Source organism: Elephas maximus, chromosome 2 (assembly GCF_024166365.1).
Source record: "Elephas maximus indicus isolate mEleMax1 chromosome 2, mEleMax1 primary haplotype, whole genome shotgun sequence".
Taxonomy (NCBI): domain Eukaryota; kingdom Metazoa; phylum Chordata; class Mammalia; order Proboscidea; family Elephantidae; genus Elephas; species Elephas maximus.
The window spans coordinates 165,433,577-165,455,218 of NC_064820.1; the positions used below are offsets into that span (position 1 = coordinate 165,433,577).

Genomic DNA, 21,642 nt, shown 5'->3' on the forward strand with positions numbered 1-21,642 from the left:
CATTTTAATGAAAATTTTCTAGTACCATCATTAATGAACAAGCAGTATCACAGAATAAAAATTTTAATAAGTCCATTGAAAACAAAATAGAATTATGTAATTCTAGCTCCATGCTCTTGCCTTCAAAGGATCTGAGCCCAAGACTTGCTGTCTTGGATAGAGACATTGGGAAGTATCAAACCCGTTGCCGTTGAGTCAATTCTGACTCACAGCGACCCTATAGGACACAGTAGAACTGCCTCATAGGGTTTCCAAGGCTGTAAATCTTTATGGAAGCAGACTGCCACATCTTTCTCCTACAGAGACCTTTTGGTTAGCAGCTGAGCGCTTAACAACTGCATCACCAGGGCTTGGGAAGTGTCAGAGAGGTGTTAAAACTAGGCTAGCACCCAACTGAGCCTTTTTCCTTGATGTAGCCAGAAGTATGGCAAGAGAATAAAAAAGGGAACAATGTTCTGACTCTGCGAACTAATGCTGTTGCATGGGGTGCCTATATATACCCCAGATCATCTTGTGTAGCCTCAGTGGTGCATGTCCTTCACTTTGGGGGACCCTGGATATACCACCAGGGCCTTCTTTCTGTTCCGAGCTCTGTGATTTTAACCTATGTGTGCTTTGGTTGGTTTCTGTCTGACCCATGGCCAAGGTCAGACTCAGATAAAGGCAGAAAGTACCCTAGGTCAGGCCCAGCCTCAGCCCACTGACAGCCCCTGGTTGCAAAGCTGCCAAGGTCTCTCCTGCAGAAGAGAGGCCCAGGAAGGACAGACGTGTAGGACAGAGACCTAGACAAACAGGCAGGGCACAGCAGTGTGAGCTCGGGGGTGCCTCTCCTCTTCCCCCAACCTCCCACCCGCAGGGAACACTTGCATAACAACCCCTGAGCCAGCCTGTGACCAGCTGGGCAGCTGGAGTGGCCCCAGGCGTCAAGAATGACATAACTTGGGTGTATGAGCACGGTGAGAAGGCTCCTTTATCTATAAAATGGGGATAAAGCCCTTCTTCCTCAGGCCCTTCCCAGGGCGGTGGGCAGGAGAGGGCTGGAGGGCTTGTCACACTTATCCCAGGTTTCTGGGGCCCCCTTTGCCCCATCCTCAGCCACAGGAGGGGCAGCTGGCAGCCTAATGGGCCAGAGTTAGGAGAGGGAGCCAAGATGATACCCACCCCTGTCCACACAGGGTCTTCCGCTTCACAGGCTCCTGAGCCGCCCCTGGGGCCCTGCCTGTCACCCTGCTGTGCCATCCAGCAGGACATGGAACGAGAGCAGACAACAGGCACCCCAGAGAGAAGGGATTGCTCACAGTTTTCAAAATAGAATCGATGGAAGTCCAGGCCCTCGACCAGGTTCCCCAGAGCCTCAGGTTCAAAGGCTGTCATTCCAGGGTCGCACATCTTCCTGGGGGAAGGAAAACAGAGAAAGGGGTTGAGGTCGCTCCTAGGGGCACCCTCTGATCTCAGAGGCCTGGAGGGGAGAAGAGCTGGGCCATCCTAGGCTGAGCCTATAGAATGGAATCAGTTGGATCTACCTCACAGGATCGATTAGGTTGGTGGGTGGGAAAGAGCCTACAAACTGTAAAGTGTGGGACATCGCTGACTGGTGGATGCCATTTAGAACCAGAAGACCCAGTTCAGGTCCTGGCTGTGCCACTTATTGGTTAGAAGACCTCAAGCAAGTGGCGTAACATCTCTAAATAAGAGCACCGTGAATGGCTGTGCAAAGCCGTGTAATGCCGAGCGGCCAGGCAGGAATGAAATTCAGCCTGTTTTCTCCTGAGTCTGTTCCCCTGGCTTAGGCTACAGGATACAGAGGGGCTTTCTTCCTAACTTGTCTTCCTAGAGGGGGTGCCTTTTCCTTCACATAAAAGTGACTTTTGCTCATCAAGCCAGGGATATACCCTGAAGGGGTGCCTTTTGCTAATCTGAACAAAGGTGCCCTATTGTTAGCATCAGCCCTGACTGTGAGCCTGTTTCCTCTACTGTAAGATGAGGAAAGAGCTTTGACTGAGATTATGCTGGGAGGAGTGAGCAGGACATGGTCCTGGAGGCACTCCATAATGGAGGTATTGAACTGCTAGCCCATCAGCCTCTTCCAAGTCTCCTTCCAAGTCTTTCAAGTCTGCTGGGAGACGTGCAAGCAGATGCAGGAAGGGGAAAAAGTCTCTGCCTTCCCAAGTCTCTGGGATCTTCTGTGGCACAAGATGGGCCCTTGTGACCATGGCAATGAAGCCATGGACAGGATAGGTCCCAAGGCAAGCAAGGTCCCAATACGGGTGGAGCTGGATATGCTGGGAAGAGGGTGACAGGCCAGCACTATCTGAGCTGGACACTGGGTACGTGAGAGATAAAGAAGGGTGAGACCCTGCTCCATTCTGACTGTGCTTGTGATCCCAGACAACTTGCTTCTCTACTTGGGAACTCAAATTCTCCAGATGGATGAAGCAGTTCAGCGTGTAGAGGGGTAGTTTGTGTGTGTGAGGGCCTATGGTCAGACCATATGGAATTCTCAGGGCCCTCTGGCTCCAGAATCCTCCAGGGCTGGAGGTCCAAGGCAGCCTGAGAGACCTGATTCAAACCTAACCTTGAGAGTCTCAGAGACTGACATTCCCCACCCCACACCACCACTGGAGAAGTCCCACTCCTGGAGGTAGCTGGGTGTCCCTGCCTCCCAAGGTGAAGGGACTTGGAGACCATCTGCTCTAACTCCATTGTCCATATGGGGAAACAGAGGCCCAGAGAGACAAAGGGACTTATCTAGGGTCACACAGGGCCAGACCTAGAGATACCCCAGCACCAGAGGTCATGGCAAAGAGTCAGAACTCAGATTAGGCTGCAGATCCCAGAGGAAGTGACACCACAGAGGTGGAGGGGTTCCCCAGGACCCCTAGAAATGGCTTGAGGTCCACAGGGGCCACCTCTCTCTGTCTTTCACTCCCTGGCTGTGTCCTTCCAGAGCCATCGACAAGATACGCCCTGACTTCACTCTTTCTACAGCTGCTGCGAGACCCTTTTAACAGCCTGTTTGCGTGCATGATGCAACACCCAGGCTCACACGTGCACACACACCTGTGCACAGTCACAAACATGCACATATGTGTACAGGTACATGCACACGCGTGTACAGGTACATGCACACACAGACAGACATGCCGGGCTCAGTTTCATATGTACACCTTCCAAGGTCCTTGTTCCTCAGGAAAGAACCGGTGAATTTCTGGGGGTTTTGCTACCCCTCGCTGCTGCAAAACCTCCTCCCCACTATTAAAACGTACCTGGCCCGCTAAGCCTTCAGAAGACAAACTTCAGCTCCTGGGCACAGCGGAAATGAGGAACAGACTGCCCAAGGAGCAAACCCTGGCCAGGTTATTCCCAACTCATCTGAACCTAACAGGCAAGGGTGGGATCCAGGTGTTCATTTCCAGGGCCAGGCCTTGTCAGCACTGGCCCAAAAAAAAATGTTAAGGCTGAAACCCAGAATACTCACTCTCTTCAGGACCCCCTGAGGGCCCGCTTCCTGGCCACACCATGAAGGATGTAGGTGACCACCAGGGGGTGCTCCAGCTCAGCCTTTGCTCACAGCTCACCTCCAAAGGGTGGTCCAGACGTGATTTTCATGCACGCTGCCTAACTCCTCAGAGGATTTATGGCTCAGTTTTGAGGTATGGTTGCTCACCCCTGCTCACTGCAGTACACACCCTATGGATTCTTGCCCACTTCCAGAGATCCTGCCCATCAGAGGCCAGAGGCCTGAGGAGGTCTCGGGTGAGTACCAGGCCCGTGCAGTGGGACTGAGGACGGATTTACCCCGCTCCATCCCAGCTCACCCTGGGGAGCCCCACGCTGTCATGGAGACCATCCCCATGTCCCCTGGGAAAGCAAAGGAATTTTGTTGGCATTCTGCCTGGGGTGCAAGACATGAGAGGAGGAGGAAGGCAAACCTTTGCGAGCCGAAAACTTAGAGAGAAAAAAAAGCATAAAATCCAAATGCAAAACAGAAAAATACGAGTTTAGTCTGGTCGCCAGCACATGCAGGGTGAGCGAGTGAGGGTCTGAGACGAGGACCTCCAACGTTAACCACTGGCACCCTTGAACCAAGCTCCAGGCACAGGGACATGCAGAATGAGCCCAGCTGACTCACGTGTAGGACTCAAAATCTCCATTGCTTATGGCTTCAATCAGCTGCTCTGTCACTTTTATAATTTCCTGTTTCCGCACTGTAAGGCAGGAGGGGACACAGAGAAATAGTAATAACAATAGCGATGGTCACAAAGCACCAAATACCATTCCCTGAGTCCTTATCATGTGCCAGACCTCAGAGAGATTGTGTCATTTATCCTCACATCAACCCTGGGATGTAAGTATTATTATCCCCATTTCACAGAAGAGGAAACTGAGGTCCAGAAAGATGAAAAAGGCACAAAGTTCCCTCAACTAGAAAAGGTAGAGTCAGTATCTCAGTTGGCAGTCCTTGCCTCCAAAAAGCATACATGGCGGATGTCCTGATTCTAGACTTGGTTTGAACCTAGGTCTTGACTCCAAAATATATGTCCCTACCACCTTGCTTTTTTACCTGAATCCAAACAGGAGTGGCATTTGTCACTGGCAGCTATCAACTAGGTGCTCCCTCATGGCCAAAAGGTATCCTGGGACCACTGAGGAAGATCTTAGGGCTTACTCATTCCTTGAGTCCAGGTGAGCTTTGGGGTCCATTTGGGTGCCTGAGTCAGAATGGACTCAAGAGCAGTGGTTTTCTTTTTTAAGAAACCAGGCACCGAGCTCTGTAGAACTTTCTGCATAATGAATCCAAGTTGCTGAGACTTGACTCTCCTCTGTCTGCCACTAAAACACCACAAACAACTGGTCTGTCCAGAGCAGGGCTAGACATCAGGGGACCTGGATTCATGCCTTCTTACTAGATGGGTGACATTCTGTGCCCAGTTTTTCCATCTGTGAAATGGGGACACTCCCACCTTCATATTCAGTACGAAACATGTAGTGCAAAGAACCCAGGCTTCAGTACCAGACAGATCTTCATCTAAATTCCAGCCCAGGCCCTTACAAGCTGTGCAATTGTGGGCCATGAAGTGAAGCTTCCTGGTCTGTCAAAGGGGATAGCAGTGTCCTACTCACAGGGATGTTACAGGGTAGGATGAGATGATGAACTTGAAGCACTTGGCCCAAAGCCTGGCACACAGTAGGTGCATGTTGTTAGCACTGGAATCGCCTGTACCCTCCCATACAGCTTGCCTCATCTGCTCCTCACAAATACCCTATAAGGCCGGCAGGTCTGGGTCCCCCAATTTTACACACAAAGAGAGTGGGCCCTTAGTGATGAAGGCATTCCAAGTCAAGTGTCCTGGCTCCCAGCAGAGCCTGGCAGGAGCCTCACCCGGTTTCCCAGGAGCAGGTCCTTCTCCACCCCTCCCCAGCCTCATGCCTAGCTTCAAACCTGGTCAGCCACCTGGAGCAGTCTCAGGTGCGGTAGTTGGACACATTGCTCAGAGCGTGAATTCAGTCCGGGCCTCAGCATTTTTCGGTCTAGGAGCCTGGGAGGGAGACTGAGCCTGGCTGAGGCCTACACCTGCCCCTTCCCTCACCAGCTGCCTGTGGCCACGCCCTCCACCCCAGGGGTGGAGACACAGAATCACAAAGCATCAAGGCTAGAAGAACGCTTAAACATCAGGAACTCCAGACCCCTTGTCAAACTGGTGGGGAAACTGAGGCCCAGTGAGAGTTGTGATTTGCCCAAGGACCTAGAACGTACTAGGTACAGAGCCTAGCTCCCAGCCCAGGGCCTTTCCCATAGGATCCTGGTACCCCCTCATGCTTCCTGTCATAGCACGAACCCCGCGCTTTTGTTTGGGACAGCTTACGTGTCTCGTTCCCCAACTCAAATATCAGCTCCAGGAGGCTGGCCTGCAGCTGCCCTTGCCCTGCTGTACCCCTGGAGCCTAGAACAGACCTGGGCCCCAGAGGCATTCGTTATTGAATGAATGTATGAGCGTGCCTGGCATTGTGCTGTGTGTTCGATCTACAAAATCTGAAAGGCTTACAGCAAAACTTCACTGTGGTTATCCTTCCACATCACAGATGAGTGAATGGAAGGTGAGAGAGGTTAAATAATTTGCTCCTGGGGAGCTGGGACTCAACCAGCGTTTGAAGCTTCAAAGCCCCTCATGTTCTTCTCCATATTACGTGCCTCCCAGGGGCAGGAGCCCCCATGCTGGCACAGCACTTGGCACATGGTGCGTTCTCAGCAGATGCAGCGATGATCATCTTCATCAGTGAATAATCGGAGTCCCTGGGTGGTGCAAATGGTTAACGCACTCGGCTGCTAACCAAAAGGTTAGAAGTTTGAGTTCACCCAGAGGCACCTCGGAAGAAAGCCCTGGCGATCGACTTCTGAAAAATCAGCCATTGAAAACCCTATAGAGCACAGTTCTGCTCTGACACACATGGGTCGTCTTGAGTCAGAATCAATTCGATGGCAACTGGTTTTCTCTCATGGCTCCAATCAGAATCGCCTGAGCAGAGAATGAGTCCATATTTAGCCCAAGAACTCCACAGTGCCACACGGGATGATAGCATGTCTATCTCAGGGGCCTTGCCTGGGGCTGGGCAGAGGTGGGACTCAGTATATTTATGCCTGAGTGGATGGATGAATAGATGGGTGGATGGATAAATGGATGAATGGATGGCTCCAATCCAATCTGCGGCTGCTCTCTTTGCCCTGTTCCCTGGAATTGCCCAAGTTGCCTGGTAATCTCTGCCCCTAGTTGCTGCAGAGAACCTGACCCCTGCTCAATTTTGCCTTCCATCATGGGAGCCAGAGGCTCAGGATGGGAAAAAAAACAGAAAAATTTGTCCAAGGGCCATCCTTCTCCCCACCCCTGCTAGGAGCCACCTCATTCCAGCTGCTCCCATGTGGAATCGAGCCCAGAGCAAATCCACATGCTACTGATGGATGGGACCTGTGCCAACCCAAGTGCCTTCTTCTCTGCCTGGATCTAAGAACCCTCCCACACTGACATTCCATGAGCCTGTGCTTAAAGAAGTTTAGCAAAGCAGTCAAGGGATTCTGGAGCCAGTCTCCCTGGGTTTGGATCCTGGCTCTGTGTGACCTTGGGCAAGAGATTCCCTGTGCCTCAGTTTCCCAATGTGTACAATGGAGATGCTAAAAATACTTACCAATCATAGGGTTGTTTTAAGAGCTAAGTTTAGAATATCTCAATAGAAATAGCTAACACACTCACCGAGAGCCAGGTACTGCTCCGAGCCCTTTATAGCAACACATTTATGTAAATAATGATGCATTATGTAAAGCAATCACAGCAGTGTCTGGCACTCCATAGAAGAGAGCTGTGATTATTATCGTGTGGCAATCTCTGTGAGCCAGCGGAAGGTCTCCAGCCTGCAGCCTTACCCACAGATTTGGGACATGCCAGGCCCCACAATTCTGGAGCCAGATCCTCACAATTGCATGAGCCATTTCCTTGAAGTCAATCTCTCTATATAGTTATAGAGACATTTCACCGGTTTTGCTCCTCTAGAGAACTCACACTGAGGTATGTGGTGGCTCAGCCTTGGCTGAAACCCTGGGGCTTATGGTCTGTCGGGCAGTTCACTGCACTGTTGGATGTTGTTACTGTTGTTAGCTGCCATCAAGTCGGCCCCCCCACTCACGGTGACAACAGAACAAAATACTACCCAGCCCTGCACCATCCCCATGATTGGTTGCAGACCAGACTATTGTGATCCACAGGGTTTTTTCATCTTTGGAAGTAGATCATCAGGCCTTTCTTCCTAGCCCATCTTAGCCTGGAAGCTCTGCGGAAACTTGTTCAGCATCATAGCAACACAGAAGTGCTCACTGACAGATGGGTAGTGGCTGCACTTGAGGTACATGGGCTGGGAATCCGACCCAGGTCTCCCCCATGAGAGGCGAGAATTCTCCCATCGAACCACCACTGCCCCCACACTGTTGGATAACTCTTGCCAACTGAGCCTTCTTCCTTCAAGTTGAAATCTGTCCCCATGAAAGCTCCCAGTTACAGTTCTGGTCCTCGTCTTGCCTTCCAGGGCCCTGCGTGGAGAGCATGGTCCCCCAGCCTCCATGCCCTCCTCTAATCAGTCTTCCCATCCTTCAGGATGTCATTTCTAGGTCCTGACTCAAGGACCCTCCCTGAGGATCCTTGAGCTGTCTGGCTGCCTTTCTGAGTATGGGCATACCACCTCAGGTCTAACCTGAATACTGCAGAATATCAATTCTGTGGTGGCACTCTCTTTCCCCTCCTCAATTCTGGACACTATACCTCTATTAATGCATCCGAGACAGTGCTAAGATAGTAAAAATACATTATTCTAAAGAATATTTCCCTGTCAGGGTAAAGACAACATTCTAAGCCCTACAAGTATGACCTTGCCTCTGTGGATTCCAACTCCACAGATCTGTGCTTCCAGCTACTCAAGAAGCCAACGCCTGGTGGGCAGAAATTTCCCAAAGTCTTCCTAGATCCTTGGACAGAAGATCTGGAGGTCTGGTGCTCCTCAGCTTTGGAGGAAGCTACTCTGGTCTGGGCTCCTCCCATGTCCTCAGCAGCCCTGGGGCTATGTGAGGGGTTCATCTAGAAGCTGCTGGGTAGCAACCTTTGGCATTGTCAGAGAACATCTGCCAGGCGTTCTCCCAGACAAATCCAGGAGTGCTCCCTACAGATGGAAAAGCAGAGGCCCCAGAGAGGTTAAGCTACTCTCTCAAGGTCACACAGCACGCCAAGGCCAAGATGGGATCTGAATTCCTGGCTGATGTTTCCCAGAATGTCTCTGCCCAGAGTCTGAGGCAGCTCTTTGGGCTAGAGGGGAAATTAATCTTTCATGGTCAGATCAGGAGGAGGTAGGGAATGGGGAGGAAGCCTGGCAGAGTGCTGGGCAGCTCAGAGGGTGAGAGGCCTGTGCATTAAGCCTGAGGTGCTCTGAAATATTAATGCCCCTTTCTTCGCTTGGGGGGAAATGTTCCCTGGAGGATGACATCTCTAATTAACTTTAACTTTAGGTCAGAGTCCATCCCACCAGCGGCTATTCTCACTTAGTATGAAGACTTAACAAATTAACACCAGAAGATGGTTCTCTGGAAAATTTCTCTGAGGCCTGGAGAGGTTGGGGAAGGCACAAAGATCTTCTCTCCTGCCAAGCTCAAGGAGGAATTCCTGGCTGAGTAGGCATCTCTTCCACCACACCTGGCCTCTGGGGCTTTTTGTTGCTGTTGTTAGTTGCTGTCGAGCCGGTTCCCACTCATAGTGACCTCATGTGACAGAGAAGAGCTGCCCCATAGGGTTTTCTAGGCTGTAATTTTTACAGGAGCAGATCGCCAGGTCTTTCTTCCACAAATCTGCTGGGTGGGTTCAAACTGCCAGTCTTTCAGTTAGCAGCCTAGCGCTTAACTATTTGCACCAATAGGGCTCCTTCCTGGGGCTTTTTGCTGGTGGGGAAACTGAGGCAGGGAACACGGTCCCAGTTCTGCCATAAATAACTTGGACATGGCCTTTTCTCCTCTCTGGGCGTCAGATTACACTCTGTAAAAGGAGCATGTTGTTGTTGGTGGGTACTTCTGAGTCCATTCCAACTTGTAGCAACCCCATGTAACAGAGTAGAACTGCCCTAAAGAGTTTTTTTAGGTTGTCATCAAGGGAACAGATCGTCAGGTCTTTCTCCCATAGAGCTGCCGGGTGAGTTCGAACCGGCAATCTTTCAGTTAGCAGCCAAAAGGGGCATAGATGAACTACAATGCAATACTTTGCAAATTTTTCCATCCAGATCCCTCTAAAGCAGAGAATAAGGATTGCAAATGCTGGGGCCTCATGTATACAGTCAAAACCCACTACCCCCCGTGGAAAATATCTTCGACGTCTCATATTTTGCATTAACAACACATACAAATTTTGCCGCAGTGGTTAAGAGCTCAGTCGCTAACCAAAAGGCCAGCAGTTCGAATTCACCAGCCGCTCCTTGGAAACCCTATGGGGCAGTTCTACTCTGTCCTATAGGGTCACTGTAAGTGGTAATCAACTCAACAGCAACGGGTATTCCATAATGTCTCCCTGCTTAACAAATAAATCACTGCCTTAAAATAATCTTTGAGTGACACCGATGCTCAAAGAGGATGTCATTCAACCACAAACTCCAGGTTGAAATAAAGAAATGAAGATTTATTAAGCAATTACTATGCACCAAACATTGTGTGAGCACTTTGTATGCATCCTCTCATTTCATTTGCACAGCTATCCTGAGGTTGGGACTTTATTATCACCTCTTTACCGTTAAGGAAATGGAGGCTCAGAGAGGTTGAGTAACTTGTCCATGAACCAAAAAAACTAAACCTGTTGCCGTTGAGTCAACGAGTATGGGCATTGTGGATTTGAACTGCCAACCTTTTGGTTAGCAGCTGTAGCTCTTAACCACTACGCCACCAGGGTTTCCAACTTGTCCAAGGTCACCCAGCAAATGGACTCCAGTGGGGAGACACAAAGCCAGATCAACCCCACAGTCCCTGTCTGCTCAAAGACTAGGATTCTGAGGCTATGTCAAGTCTCCTCAGAACCCCAGCACCCATCTCTTACCGTTGGGGCAGCGAGCCTCAAATATGAGAAATGTCTTAGAAATGCCATGCCTCAGTTCATTACAGACCTATGGAGTTGGGATCCACAGGGGCAGAGCCAGGAATGTGGTTAAGCAGACCGTACTTATGGGACTCAGAATGCTGACTTGACCCTAATAGAAAATTCTTCTTCAGGATAATGTGTTTTTAAAATATTTCATGTATTTTTGGTGGTAATACACACAGTCAAACATACAAGCATTTACAATTTCTATATGAACAGTTCAATGACACCGGTTACCTGCTTCACATTGTGTCACCATTATCATGATCTCCACCCCTATTGTTGCAGCCCCACTGATTTAAGCCGTCTGCCTCTTAAAGTTCTCATCTGTGCTTTAGATAACTATTGTCAGTTTAAATTCACATATTGTTGTTGTTAGGTGCCATTGAGTCAGCTCTGACTCATAGTGATTCTGTGTACAAAAGAGCAAAACACTGCTGGGTCCTGTACCATCCTCACAGTCTTTGTTATGCTTGGGCCCATTGTTGCAGCCACTGTGCAAACCAACTTATTAAGAGTCTTCCTCTCTTTTGCTGACCCTCTACTTTACCAAATACGACATCCTTCTCCAGGGATTGATCCCTCATGATAACATGTCCAAAGTATGTGAGATGAAGTCTTGCCATCCTTGCTCCTAAGGAGCATTCTGGCTGTACTTCTTCCAAGACAGATTTGTTCATTCTTCTGGAAGTCCGTGGTATATTCAATATTCTTTGCCAACACCATAATTCAAAGGTATCAATTCTTTTTTGGTCTTTCTTATTCATTGTCCAGATTTCATATGCATATGAGGTGATTGAAAACACCATGGCTTGGGTCAGGCACAATTTAGTCCTTAAAGTGACATCTTTGCTTGCAGCAGATTTGCTCAATGCAATGCAAGGTTTGATTTTTTGACTGCTGCTTCCATGGGTGTTGATTGTGGAGCCAGGTAAAACGAAATCCTTGACAACTTCAATCTTTTCTCTACTTATCATAGTGTTGCTTATTGGTTCAGTTGTGAGGGTTTTTGTTTTCTTTATGTTGAGGTGTAATCCACACTGAAGGCTGTAGTCTTAATCTTCATCAGTAAGGTTTCAAGTCCTCTTCACTTTCAGCAAGCAAGGCTGTGTCATCTGCATATAGCAGGTTGTTAAAGAGTCTTCCTCCAAACCTGGAGCTGCATACTTCATACAGCCGAGCTTCTCAGATTATTTCCTCAGCCTACAGGTTGAATAACTATAATGAAAGGATACAACCCTGACGCACACCTCTCCTGACTTTAAACTACGCGGTATTCCCTTGTTCTGTTGGGATGACTGCCTCTTGGTCTGTATACAGGTTCCTCATGAGCACAGTTAAGTGTCCTGCAATTCCCATTCTTCGCAATGTTATCCATAATTTGTTACGATCCACACAGCCTAATGCGTTTGCATAGTCCATAAAACACAGGTAAACATCTTTCTGGTATTTTCTGCATTCAGCCAGGATCCATCTGACATCAGCAATGATATCCCTTGCTCCGTGTCATCTTCTAATTTCGGCTTGAATTTAATGTCAATGTACTGCTGCAACTGCTTCTGAGTGATCTTCAGCAAAATTTTACTTGTGTGTGATATTAACGATCTTGCTCAATAATTTCCGCATTCTGTTGGATCACCTTTCTGTAGAATGAGTACAAATATGGATCTCTTCCAGTTGGTTGGCCAGGTAGCTGGCTTCCAAATTTCTTGGCGTAGACAAGTGAGAGCTTCCAGCATAGCATCTCTTTGTTGAAACATCTCCACTGGTGTTCTGTCAATTCTTGGAGCCTTGTTTTTCACCAATGCCTTCAGTGCAGCTTAGACCTCTTCCTTCAGTACCATCAGTTCTTGATCATATGCTACCTGTCATGGTATCAAATTCGGGTATCAATTTGGCTAGGCCATGATTCCCAGTACTGTGTGATTGTCCATCACTTTGTCACCTGATGTGATTTTCCTATGGGTTGTAAATCCTATGTCTATGATGTTAATGAGGCAGAACTCAATCTACAAGATAAGATTGTGTCTTAAACCTATCTCTTTTGAGATATAAAAGAGAGAAGTGAGCAGAGAGACAAGGGGACCGCATACCACCAAAAAACAAGAACCATGAGAATGGCACGTCATTTGGGCCCAGGGTCCCTGCACTGAGAAGTTCCATCTTCCAGGGGAAGATTGATGGCAAGGACCTTCCTCCAGAGCCGACAGAGAGAGAAAGCCTTCCGCTGGAGCTAATGCCCTGAATTTGGACTTCTAGCCTACTAGACTGTGAGAGAATAAACTTCTGTTTGTTGATGCCATCCACTTGTGGTATTTCTGCTGTAGCAGCACTAGATAACTAAGACACTACCTCCTAAAATGGTTGAACGTTGACCAATTCCTTTTGGTACAGTGACTCTGTGTATCCCTCCCATCTTCTTTTGATGCTTCCTTCATTGTTTAATACTTCCCCTGTAGAATCCTTCAATATTGCAACTCTAGACTTGGATTTTTAATTCAGATCTTTCAGCTTGAGAAATGCTGAGCATGTTCTAAACTCACATAGATAATTCTTTATAAAAACACTATGCCCAAGGCAAAATTCTTTATTAATTGGGCTAAACTGTTATTTAGTTTGGGGCTCTGGTGGCACAGTGTTAAAAGCTTAGCTGCTAACCCAAAGCTCAGCAGTTCGAATCTACAAGCAGCTGCTTAGAAACCCTATAGGGCAGTTCTACTCTGTCCTATAGGGTCGCTATGAGTCAGAATCACCTTGACGGCAACGGGTTTGGTTGTTAAGTTTAACAATGGCTTCATGGGATAGTTTTTGCTCAAGGTTTAAAGATTATTTCTGGGCATTAGATTTGGGGGTTCTCCCAGCCTCAGTGTTGTTGTTGTTGCATGGCAATTGAGTTGGTTCCAATTCATAGTGAACCTATGTACAACAGAACAAAACACTGCCTGGTCCTGTGCCATCCTCACAATCATTGTTATGTTTTAAGCCAGTTTTGCAACCATGGTGTCAACCCTTCTCACTGAGGGTCTTCGTCTTCCCCTTTTTAACTAACCTTCTACTTTACCAAGCATGAAGTCCTTCTCCAGGGACTGATCTTTCCTGATAACATGTCCAAAGTACATGAGATGAAGCCTCGCCGTTCTCGCTTCCAAGGAGCATTCTGGCTGTATTTCTTCCAAGACAGATTTGTTCGTTTTTCTGGTAGTCTATGGTATATTCAATTCTTCTTCAGTCTTCCTTGTTCATTGTCCAGCTTTCGCATGCGTATGAGGCAACTGAAAATATCATGGCACGGGTCAGGCGCACCTTAGTCTTGAAGGTGACCTCTTTGCTTTTCAACACTTGAAAGAGGTCTTTTGCAGCAGATTTGCCCAATGCAATACAGCGTTTGATTTCCTGACTACTGCTTCCATGGGCATTGATTGTGGATCCAAGTAAAATTAGATCTTTGGCAATAGATTTCAGTCTCAATAGGATAATGTATTTTTAAATGTTGTCCCTAGTGCCATCATAGAGTGATTTGCTTAGTGCCAAGCTATGGTAATGAAGTGGCCCCTGTCCCCAAATGGGAGTAGCTAGAGAGGTTAGACTGACCCAAACAAGGGGCAGGCACAGGGTGAGGCCAATCTTCCAGTATATTTTGGCAGAGTCAGGAGGCAGTCATGGTTTTGGGAATGTCAAATGGCTTTAAAGCCTGGATTGCAATTGTGCCAAAATACTTATTACATGATAAAATGTTCTGTTTCCAATCATTGTGATCCTTTCGAGGTAAAATATCTAAACTCCTGAAAAATGTCTAAACTGGTATAGCTGAGCTCCCGGGGGGTCCAGGTAGACACCCTTTTTCTATATTTCAAACAAGGAGTCTCTGGCACACCCAAATGTGAGACCCCACGTTTGCCCATCCCTGCCCTTGGAGAGTGAGGAGGGCTGGGTGTGGCAAAACCAACAAGGCCTTGCTAACCCATCTGAGGAGAATCCAGCACTCCTTCTCCCTCCTCTATGCTCCAAGTGCACGTTCTACACCTGAGGACCCCAGAGTGGGGGTTATGAGCCAGGCTCTGGAACCAGGTTCAAATCCTGACTCCATTCTCCTGAGCCACAGGACCTTGGGTGAATTTACTCAACCTCTATAAGCTCTTTTTCCTGGGCTATAGAATGGGGTTAGTAACAGTGCCTACCTCATCAGGTTGCTGGAAAAATTAACTGAACATATATAGAGTGCTTGGCACAGTATCTGGTACAAAGCACATGCTCCACAAATGGCAGCCATCACTACTACTGTTATTGTTATCATTTACCCCCTTACTTTTTTATCTGGTCAGTTATCCAGGAGTTTACTCCCTTGTCCATCTGAGAGCTTTTAAGTGCTGTTAACCTCCAGCTACAATAGCCATTGCATTTCTGGTTGACTTTAAACAGTGTTTCCCATACTCCAGTCAATTGAACTTTCTAAATTTTGCTATCCCATTCTTTACAACGATTATTGGGTTGTGTGTGTGTGTGTGTGTGTGTACGCATGTGTGTGTGTGTGTTTTAATCAACTTACTTAAAAAAACAAACTTACACTTTTTTCAGAAAGAAATTTTATACCACTACCATAAATTTATGACTTGGATATATTAAGTTAAATTTGTTTCTACTGTGTATCAAAATAAACACAGAACCTGTAAAATACCACCAGCGATCCAAATATCCCACATGGGGAAGCAATACCCTGCAAACTATCCATCTGTAAAGAGGCAAAGCTGGGGCTCCTTGCAGAGAGCAGGAAACGAGATTAGCATTGGGGCCCTTTCAGGCCAGAAGCTGTCAGTGAAGGTGTTGGCCCAGCTAGTTCCAGGAAGCCCAGGGGCCCAGACACCAAAGCCAAGGCCCCTCCCTACCTTTGGTGTCTTCATCCTCAATGGTGGTGTTGGTGCTCTCCGAAGATTCCTGCCAAAGAGAACATAGGAGGTGGTGAGGCACACCTGGGAAGTAGGGAGAGGTGCAGCCAGTTGGGGGCTGCCGCAGCTGCCTGATGATGCAGCCCGATCCCTGTGAGCCTCCTGTGGTCTGTCATCCAAATGCTGAGCTGAAAACCCTGCCAGACTTTCAAGCCTAAGGAGCAGGAGGGCCCAGCTAAGCAGGTGGCTGGTGGTGGGGGTAGGGATGAAGGGATGGATGCAAGGAGAACCCTGGCCTTTCTGGAAGGGGTGGGATGGGGTATCCGGGTCCTGTCTGCTCGAGGGAGCAAAGGGCAGTTGGTATGTGGAGGAGCAGAGAGATACCATGGTGGTCATAGAATGGGGGAAAGAATGTACACGCTGGCAGGAGAGGAAGAGAGAGAGAGAGAGAGGGAGGGCCAGTGTGAGAGAGGGTGGGCTTTTCAGATGAGAGAAAAACCACACAACAGAGTGAGAAAGCAATGGAATCAGAAGAAGAGGGATGTGGGCCACCATGCCACCACTGGAACCCCTAGACAGAGCAGGGGCTGGTGGCTCCTTTGCCCCCGGCAGGCCCTGGGCAGCTGTGTAGAAACTCAAGAAGGGCCTCCACGGTGCCCACCATTTTGTCAAACCAAGCCACACCCTTCGCCACAACTGCAAAAACCAAGCCCTGAGATGAATTTAGAGCAGAGGGGAAGGTGAAGCGAGAAGCCAAGGGCTGGACATGGGATTGGGTTCAAATCCACCTTCATACAAGAGAGAGCTCTCAGTTCTACTGTCAGGCTGCTGGTCAGGGCCATGAAGTTGGAGGTGTTAACAAAAACACGCAAACAACACACACACACACATATTGTCACACAACACACACATACCAGGCACACCCTGAGCACCCTCTCCCCGCCCCAAGTTCCCAGTGCAGCCTGCAGGAGCGAGGCAGGAGCAAGTGTTTGAGGCCCAGCATTTACCGGCATTTAGGAGACGGCAGACACTCACCATTAACTGAACGCTGGAACTGGACTTTCTTTTCTGGAAAAACAAGGAGAAGAGATGGGACAGGAAGAGACACAGCGTGAAAACGGCAGGGAGCAGCGGAACAACAAGGAAGGTTTGGAAGGAGGATGGGCCTCAGGGTCATCCTCTGTGGTCCTTTGCCAGCTTGGCTTTGGGGCAAGGAGTCAGGGCCACCAGCCACAGCTGACCTGGCAGGGCTGGTCCTCTCTCAGCCTGAAGTTCAAGGGCTTCATCGACACCTAACTAGCTCTCACCAATTTAAAGAACACGCTCCAGGCCAAGTCTCCCTTGGACCAAAGCCGCCCACTATGCCAAGCTCTGATGGGGAGAACGAATCTTGGACATCTTGGATGCCAGTTGCCTAAGGCCACCAGAATCCAGTGCTCTTGGAGGACAAAAGGGCTCTCAGATCAGGAAATGAGGCCCAACGGTTCCTCCTAGGCTGCCCCCAACATCTTTACTGAGAGGACCCCACTCCTGATTTAGAATAACAGTCACTTTGGAAACTTGTCAAAAATATACAGAACCAGACCCCCTCCATGGGGTGGGGCTGGGGCATCTCCATTATAAGCAATGCCAGGTGATTCCAAAGCAGGGCCAGTCTTTTAAGTGGACTTTGAAATCCTGCTTGCATTCATAGCTTTCCAGTGACTGGCCTATATGCTGACTTTCCTTTATGCTGGTAGAGAAACCAAGCATAGAAGTGAAGCTGAGCCTAGCATTTGGGTCTTTTGGCCCTGCCATTTGGTCTGCTCTACCTTTGGGCATTTGTAGCTTCCCATGTATTGTCTGTTGAACCAAGAGAAGCAGAAAGAGGACAAATGTAGACTATCTTTTCCTTCTCTTAGCTGTCTGAGCTAGGAGCCTTAAAGACTCACATTCATAGAAGATTGCAAGTCGAGGCTGACCCTTCCACTGCACACCGGAGAGACTGAGGCCCAGAGAGGGGAAGTGACCTGTCCAAGGTCTCTCTGTAATCCACTAGCAGAGCTGAGCCTGGAACCCAGGACCTGAGTACAGGACTCATTCCTTTGTCCAGTCTCCGGGCACCTGTAGCCTTGCCCCTCTCCAAAAAATTGACCCTACCCTGGATGCACTCACATCTGAGAGGCCAGAAGGCCTCTCTCTCTGCTACACGGTACCTCTCCTCTCCTCTCCCACAGTGTCAGCCTCACTCCCTGGCTGGAGTCCAGCCAGGTACAGTGTTTCTGGGTAAGGGGACAGCCCACACAGCTGGGCTGTCAGCAGAAACTTGAGGAGCTGCACGGGGGCCAGGAAGTTCCAGGCGGGACACGAGAAGGAAACACAGAGCAGAGACTGCATCAGATTCAGACGCACAGTGACAGGATGGGACATGGGTGAGAGGTCACGACGGCACGGATGGGACACCAACAGGGGCAGTGAGTGGGGTTAAAGGGTGGGAGGAGTCATGCCCTCCTCATAAAAGTAGGGGCCTAGGGATCTGAGTTGACTCGTTGGCAATGGGTTTGGTTTTTTTTTTAGGGGTGGCGGAGGGAATTGCTTCTTGGTGATGAGAAGACTCAATTTCCCTGAATCACAAATGATGATGATATTAAGAATCTCACACTGGCCACTTCAGAGTTTAGTTCACGAGGGGCTTTCACAGAACGCAGAGTCACGTCTCAGAACTACACGAATGCGTGGTTCTAAAGTTAGCAAGGATGGTAGAAACAGAGTAAGGTCAAAATTAGCCTTGAAAAGCCCTTAAAAGTCCATGAAGTACAATATTCTGTCACATCTTCATAATTCCAACTGGACCAGTTTTCCTGCAGTGTCGGAACCAATCACAATTTTTCAGCTAAACCCCAGGTGAAATTGCTGGTTTGTCTCTAGGACCAAGTCGCAGAAAGAACGTGCATTTTCTCGCCTTTGGCTGAATTTCTATCAGTTAGAGAAGTATATGCCAGGACTCCACCAGGTCCCGCAGAAACTTCCACTCTCCCCTCCCACAGGTGATGGGACCGATCCCAGGTCTTGGAGGGAGGGAGTGTTGGTACCCACGCTCAGACCTGCAGCTTTCCTTCCCACTGGTGGTGAATGCCGACTGGACCCCACACCCAGCTGCTCAACCTGCTCCTTCAGGGGAGCACGTATTGCAGGCTGGGCTCTCTGAATCCTGGGCAATGTCCCCGTCTTCCAGCTGGACTTCCTCTCTCTTCCATGCAAGGAAGGGAAGCAGTCTGAGCCAAAGAGACGAACTGGCTTGGAACACCCTTTGCGTTTCTCCTCCTTTGCACCCCAGTTCACCCTGAGAAGTCACTCCATCTGTCCTGGCTACAGGAAGCCATGGCACTTTACTCAGCGAGGCCCATCTGAGAGCCTGCAGGCCAGCCCAGTCTCACCATGCCATGAGACCCCTTCTCTCTGACACCTCCTGTCCTTGCCACAAGAGAAACCAGACTAGAGCTTTGTCCCAAGACCCACCTGAGGGAGGCTCCTGACCTCACCCCCAGTGGTTCTTCTATCAGCTTTGCCAGGCCCCATATCCAAGGGCCAGCAGACTAGAACAGCCTCTTCCTCTACCCCTTTCTCCTCCACTGACTTGGACCATAGCCCCTCAATGCCTGTGGTCTATGCCCTGACACTCCCAAATCAGGGTCAGGGAGACGGCTTTCCCTAAGGAGCTCAGCTCTGCATCTGCACACCAGGGAGCAGAGAGCCCCAGCTGCTCAAAACTCACAGAGTGCTGTACAGCCATCCTAGCATTACCCTTCCAAAGTGGGGGTGCAAGAGGGTGATTCATAGGTAATCCAAAACAGCAGGTAAGCCAGGACTCAATTCAGGATTCCATTCCAGGGTTTGGTGTGGGTGCATGTTAACTTTGTAAACTGGGTTGGCTTTCCAAATGTTTTCTTGAGCAAACTTTGTTTTCAAGAGAAATCTTACCCAAAAGTCTGATACACAAAAACAGATAAAAGATAATAATATTGATGGGCATCGAATGAGCATGTATCACACGCCAGCACTCTGCTAAGCCTTCAGTATACACAGTGTCTTTGTTAATCTCCAGACAGCTCTATGAGCTGGGAACCCTTTTAACTTCACTGCACGAATGAGGAGACGCAGGCTCAGGGAATTTCAGTAACCGCCCAAGGTCTCGCCACTGCTCAGCCCACCCAGGCTCTCTTAACCACCACGATGACCATTATACAGACCTGTTCTGGCTGATGTGGGCATGAGAAGTCCAGACTCTTATCCCCTCAGCCTGCCCCTTTCTCATCCCATGCACCCCCATGTGCTAAAGGAGGCATCTCCTCAGAGTCTTTGGGCTCGCTTTCAGTTTGAATGCCACTTAGGCTAATAACCAAATAAGTACGTATCCCTCAAAGACCCAAGATGAGAAGGGAGAATGACTAGACAGGGCTTTCGTTGCTCTTTTTGTTTGTCTGCTTTTAAAGCCAAAACCTTGGAAATTATCGAGTCCATACCCCTCCTACTCCTGCCTATTGTACCTATGGGAAAACTCAAACGGAGAGACAGCTCAGGGCAGTGGGGAGCCCCCATTATGGCCTCTGACATCCAGCTCAGAACCCCTCCCACTTGCCCCCCAACTGAGCGAAGCCAGCAGCCTGAGACTATAAATGCTACCAGGGATGAAGCCACCAGCACACCTGGGTAGCTGTGTTTGGGGAGCTTCCCACACCTCCCAGGGTCCCAGGCACAGCCCAGCCCTAGGACCCTGGCCAGGCAGGGGTCTGAGCCCAGAAAAAGGTAGGGTCTCAAGAGAAGAGAACCCACAAGGTGATCCAGTGGCAAGGGAGGGTGGGGAGCTGCAGAGAGCGGGGGGCCAGGCCCCTGAGAGTAGAGGGAGAAGACAGATGAGGCAGGAAGGAGGGCTCAGCAAGAGTGGAGGGAAGTAGCTCGGGCATCGGGCATTGGGGTGGGGACAGAGGGCAGGCCTGGGTCTCCCCCAGCCCCTAGGGCTTGGCAGGTGGAGGGAGGAGGGTTTTTTGGCACTGAACTGGCAGGCCTTTGAGATGGGCAAACCTCTAGGTCCCTGAGCTGAGAGGAATGGCTGTCTGTCCTCCATGGGCTTTGTGGTCTGGGCCAGGGTGGGCATAAGGTCAGGGGCCCATTCTGGGCAGAAGAGGCCATCCCTCAGCACCATCTTTGTCCCCTCTTGCACTCTCTCACTCACCAGGTCTCCAACCCCAAAGAACCTTGGGACCTGCCCCTTCCCTTGCACCCTCTCTAACCCCAGCCCACCTGCCCCGCCCACTCTCCTTCAGCCCCCCTCCCCCACCTGCCCCACCAAGTCCCAGCTCTCATGGTAAGAGGGCAGGCACTCAAAGTTCAGGTGTCTGGGTCTGGTGACGGCCTGGCCACAGGTGTGTCACGTCTACCCAGAACATCATTAGCAGGGCCTGGTTGCACCGCCCTGACAGCCAGTCCCTGTTGGTGGAAACGCTGCTGGAGGCAGGCCCTGAGAGCTCCCAGGGAGCTTACCTTCACACCATCGTTCTTCTTGTTTCCTCCACTCTTCCCTCCTGTGGAGGAGAGAAAGTAGAGGGTTAACAACACCAGGCAGGGCACCAGGGCCCACAGGGTGAGAAACAGCAGCATCCACGGGCGGCCAGCGGGCAGGCAGTGTGAGGAACAGAGCCGCGTCAGCAACGCTGAGGGAGACCTCCTTCTCCTCCTTCTCTTCCTCCTCCTCTTCCCTCCTCAGCGGCCCAGGGCAGCCAGTGGCCACGGGGTGGGCCTGGGCTCCCCAGATTCTCAGCAACCGTGAGCGTGGCCCTCTGGCCCCATGGGTCAAGGGAGGTGTCCAGCACGTCCTGGGCGGTGGGGGTGCTGCCTCAGCCTGGGGATTCCCTCTGGATCCCGGTCACCACCCATGCTAGTGGTGGCCAACCAGAGGCCTGGCTGCCTGGCCCGGGGCTGGATGCTCCTCCCGCCCCAGCCTTCTCTAATTTTAGCCCCATGCTGCTGCGGGGTCATATGTCAGCCCTGCCTACTCACTCTGGACAGCTGCAGGCCGAGTTTTGCTGGTGACAAGAAGCAGATGCCCCCCTCTGGGGCCTACCCCTGCCAGA

General features: G+C 49.9%; 1 protein-coding gene across 1 annotated transcript in view; it reads right to left on the reverse strand.

The window, feature by feature from the left end:
• CAMK2A (calcium/calmodulin dependent protein kinase II alpha) overlaps nt 1–21,642 on the reverse strand; it is a 75,551-nt gene that overhangs the window by 8,178 nt on the left and 45,731 nt on the right. Inside the window, exons 13-16 of the mRNA XM_049874067.1 lie at nt 21,053–21,093; nt 15,533–15,581; nt 4,133–4,208; nt 1,299–1,393 (exon numbers count right to left, since the gene is read on the reverse strand). Coding sequence (XP_049730024.1) covers nt 1,299–1,393; nt 4,133–4,208; nt 15,533–15,581; nt 21,053–21,093 — 261 coding nt within the window. The remainder of the gene's footprint in view (nt 1–1,298; nt 1,394–4,132; nt 4,209–15,532; nt 15,582–21,052; nt 21,094–21,642) is intronic.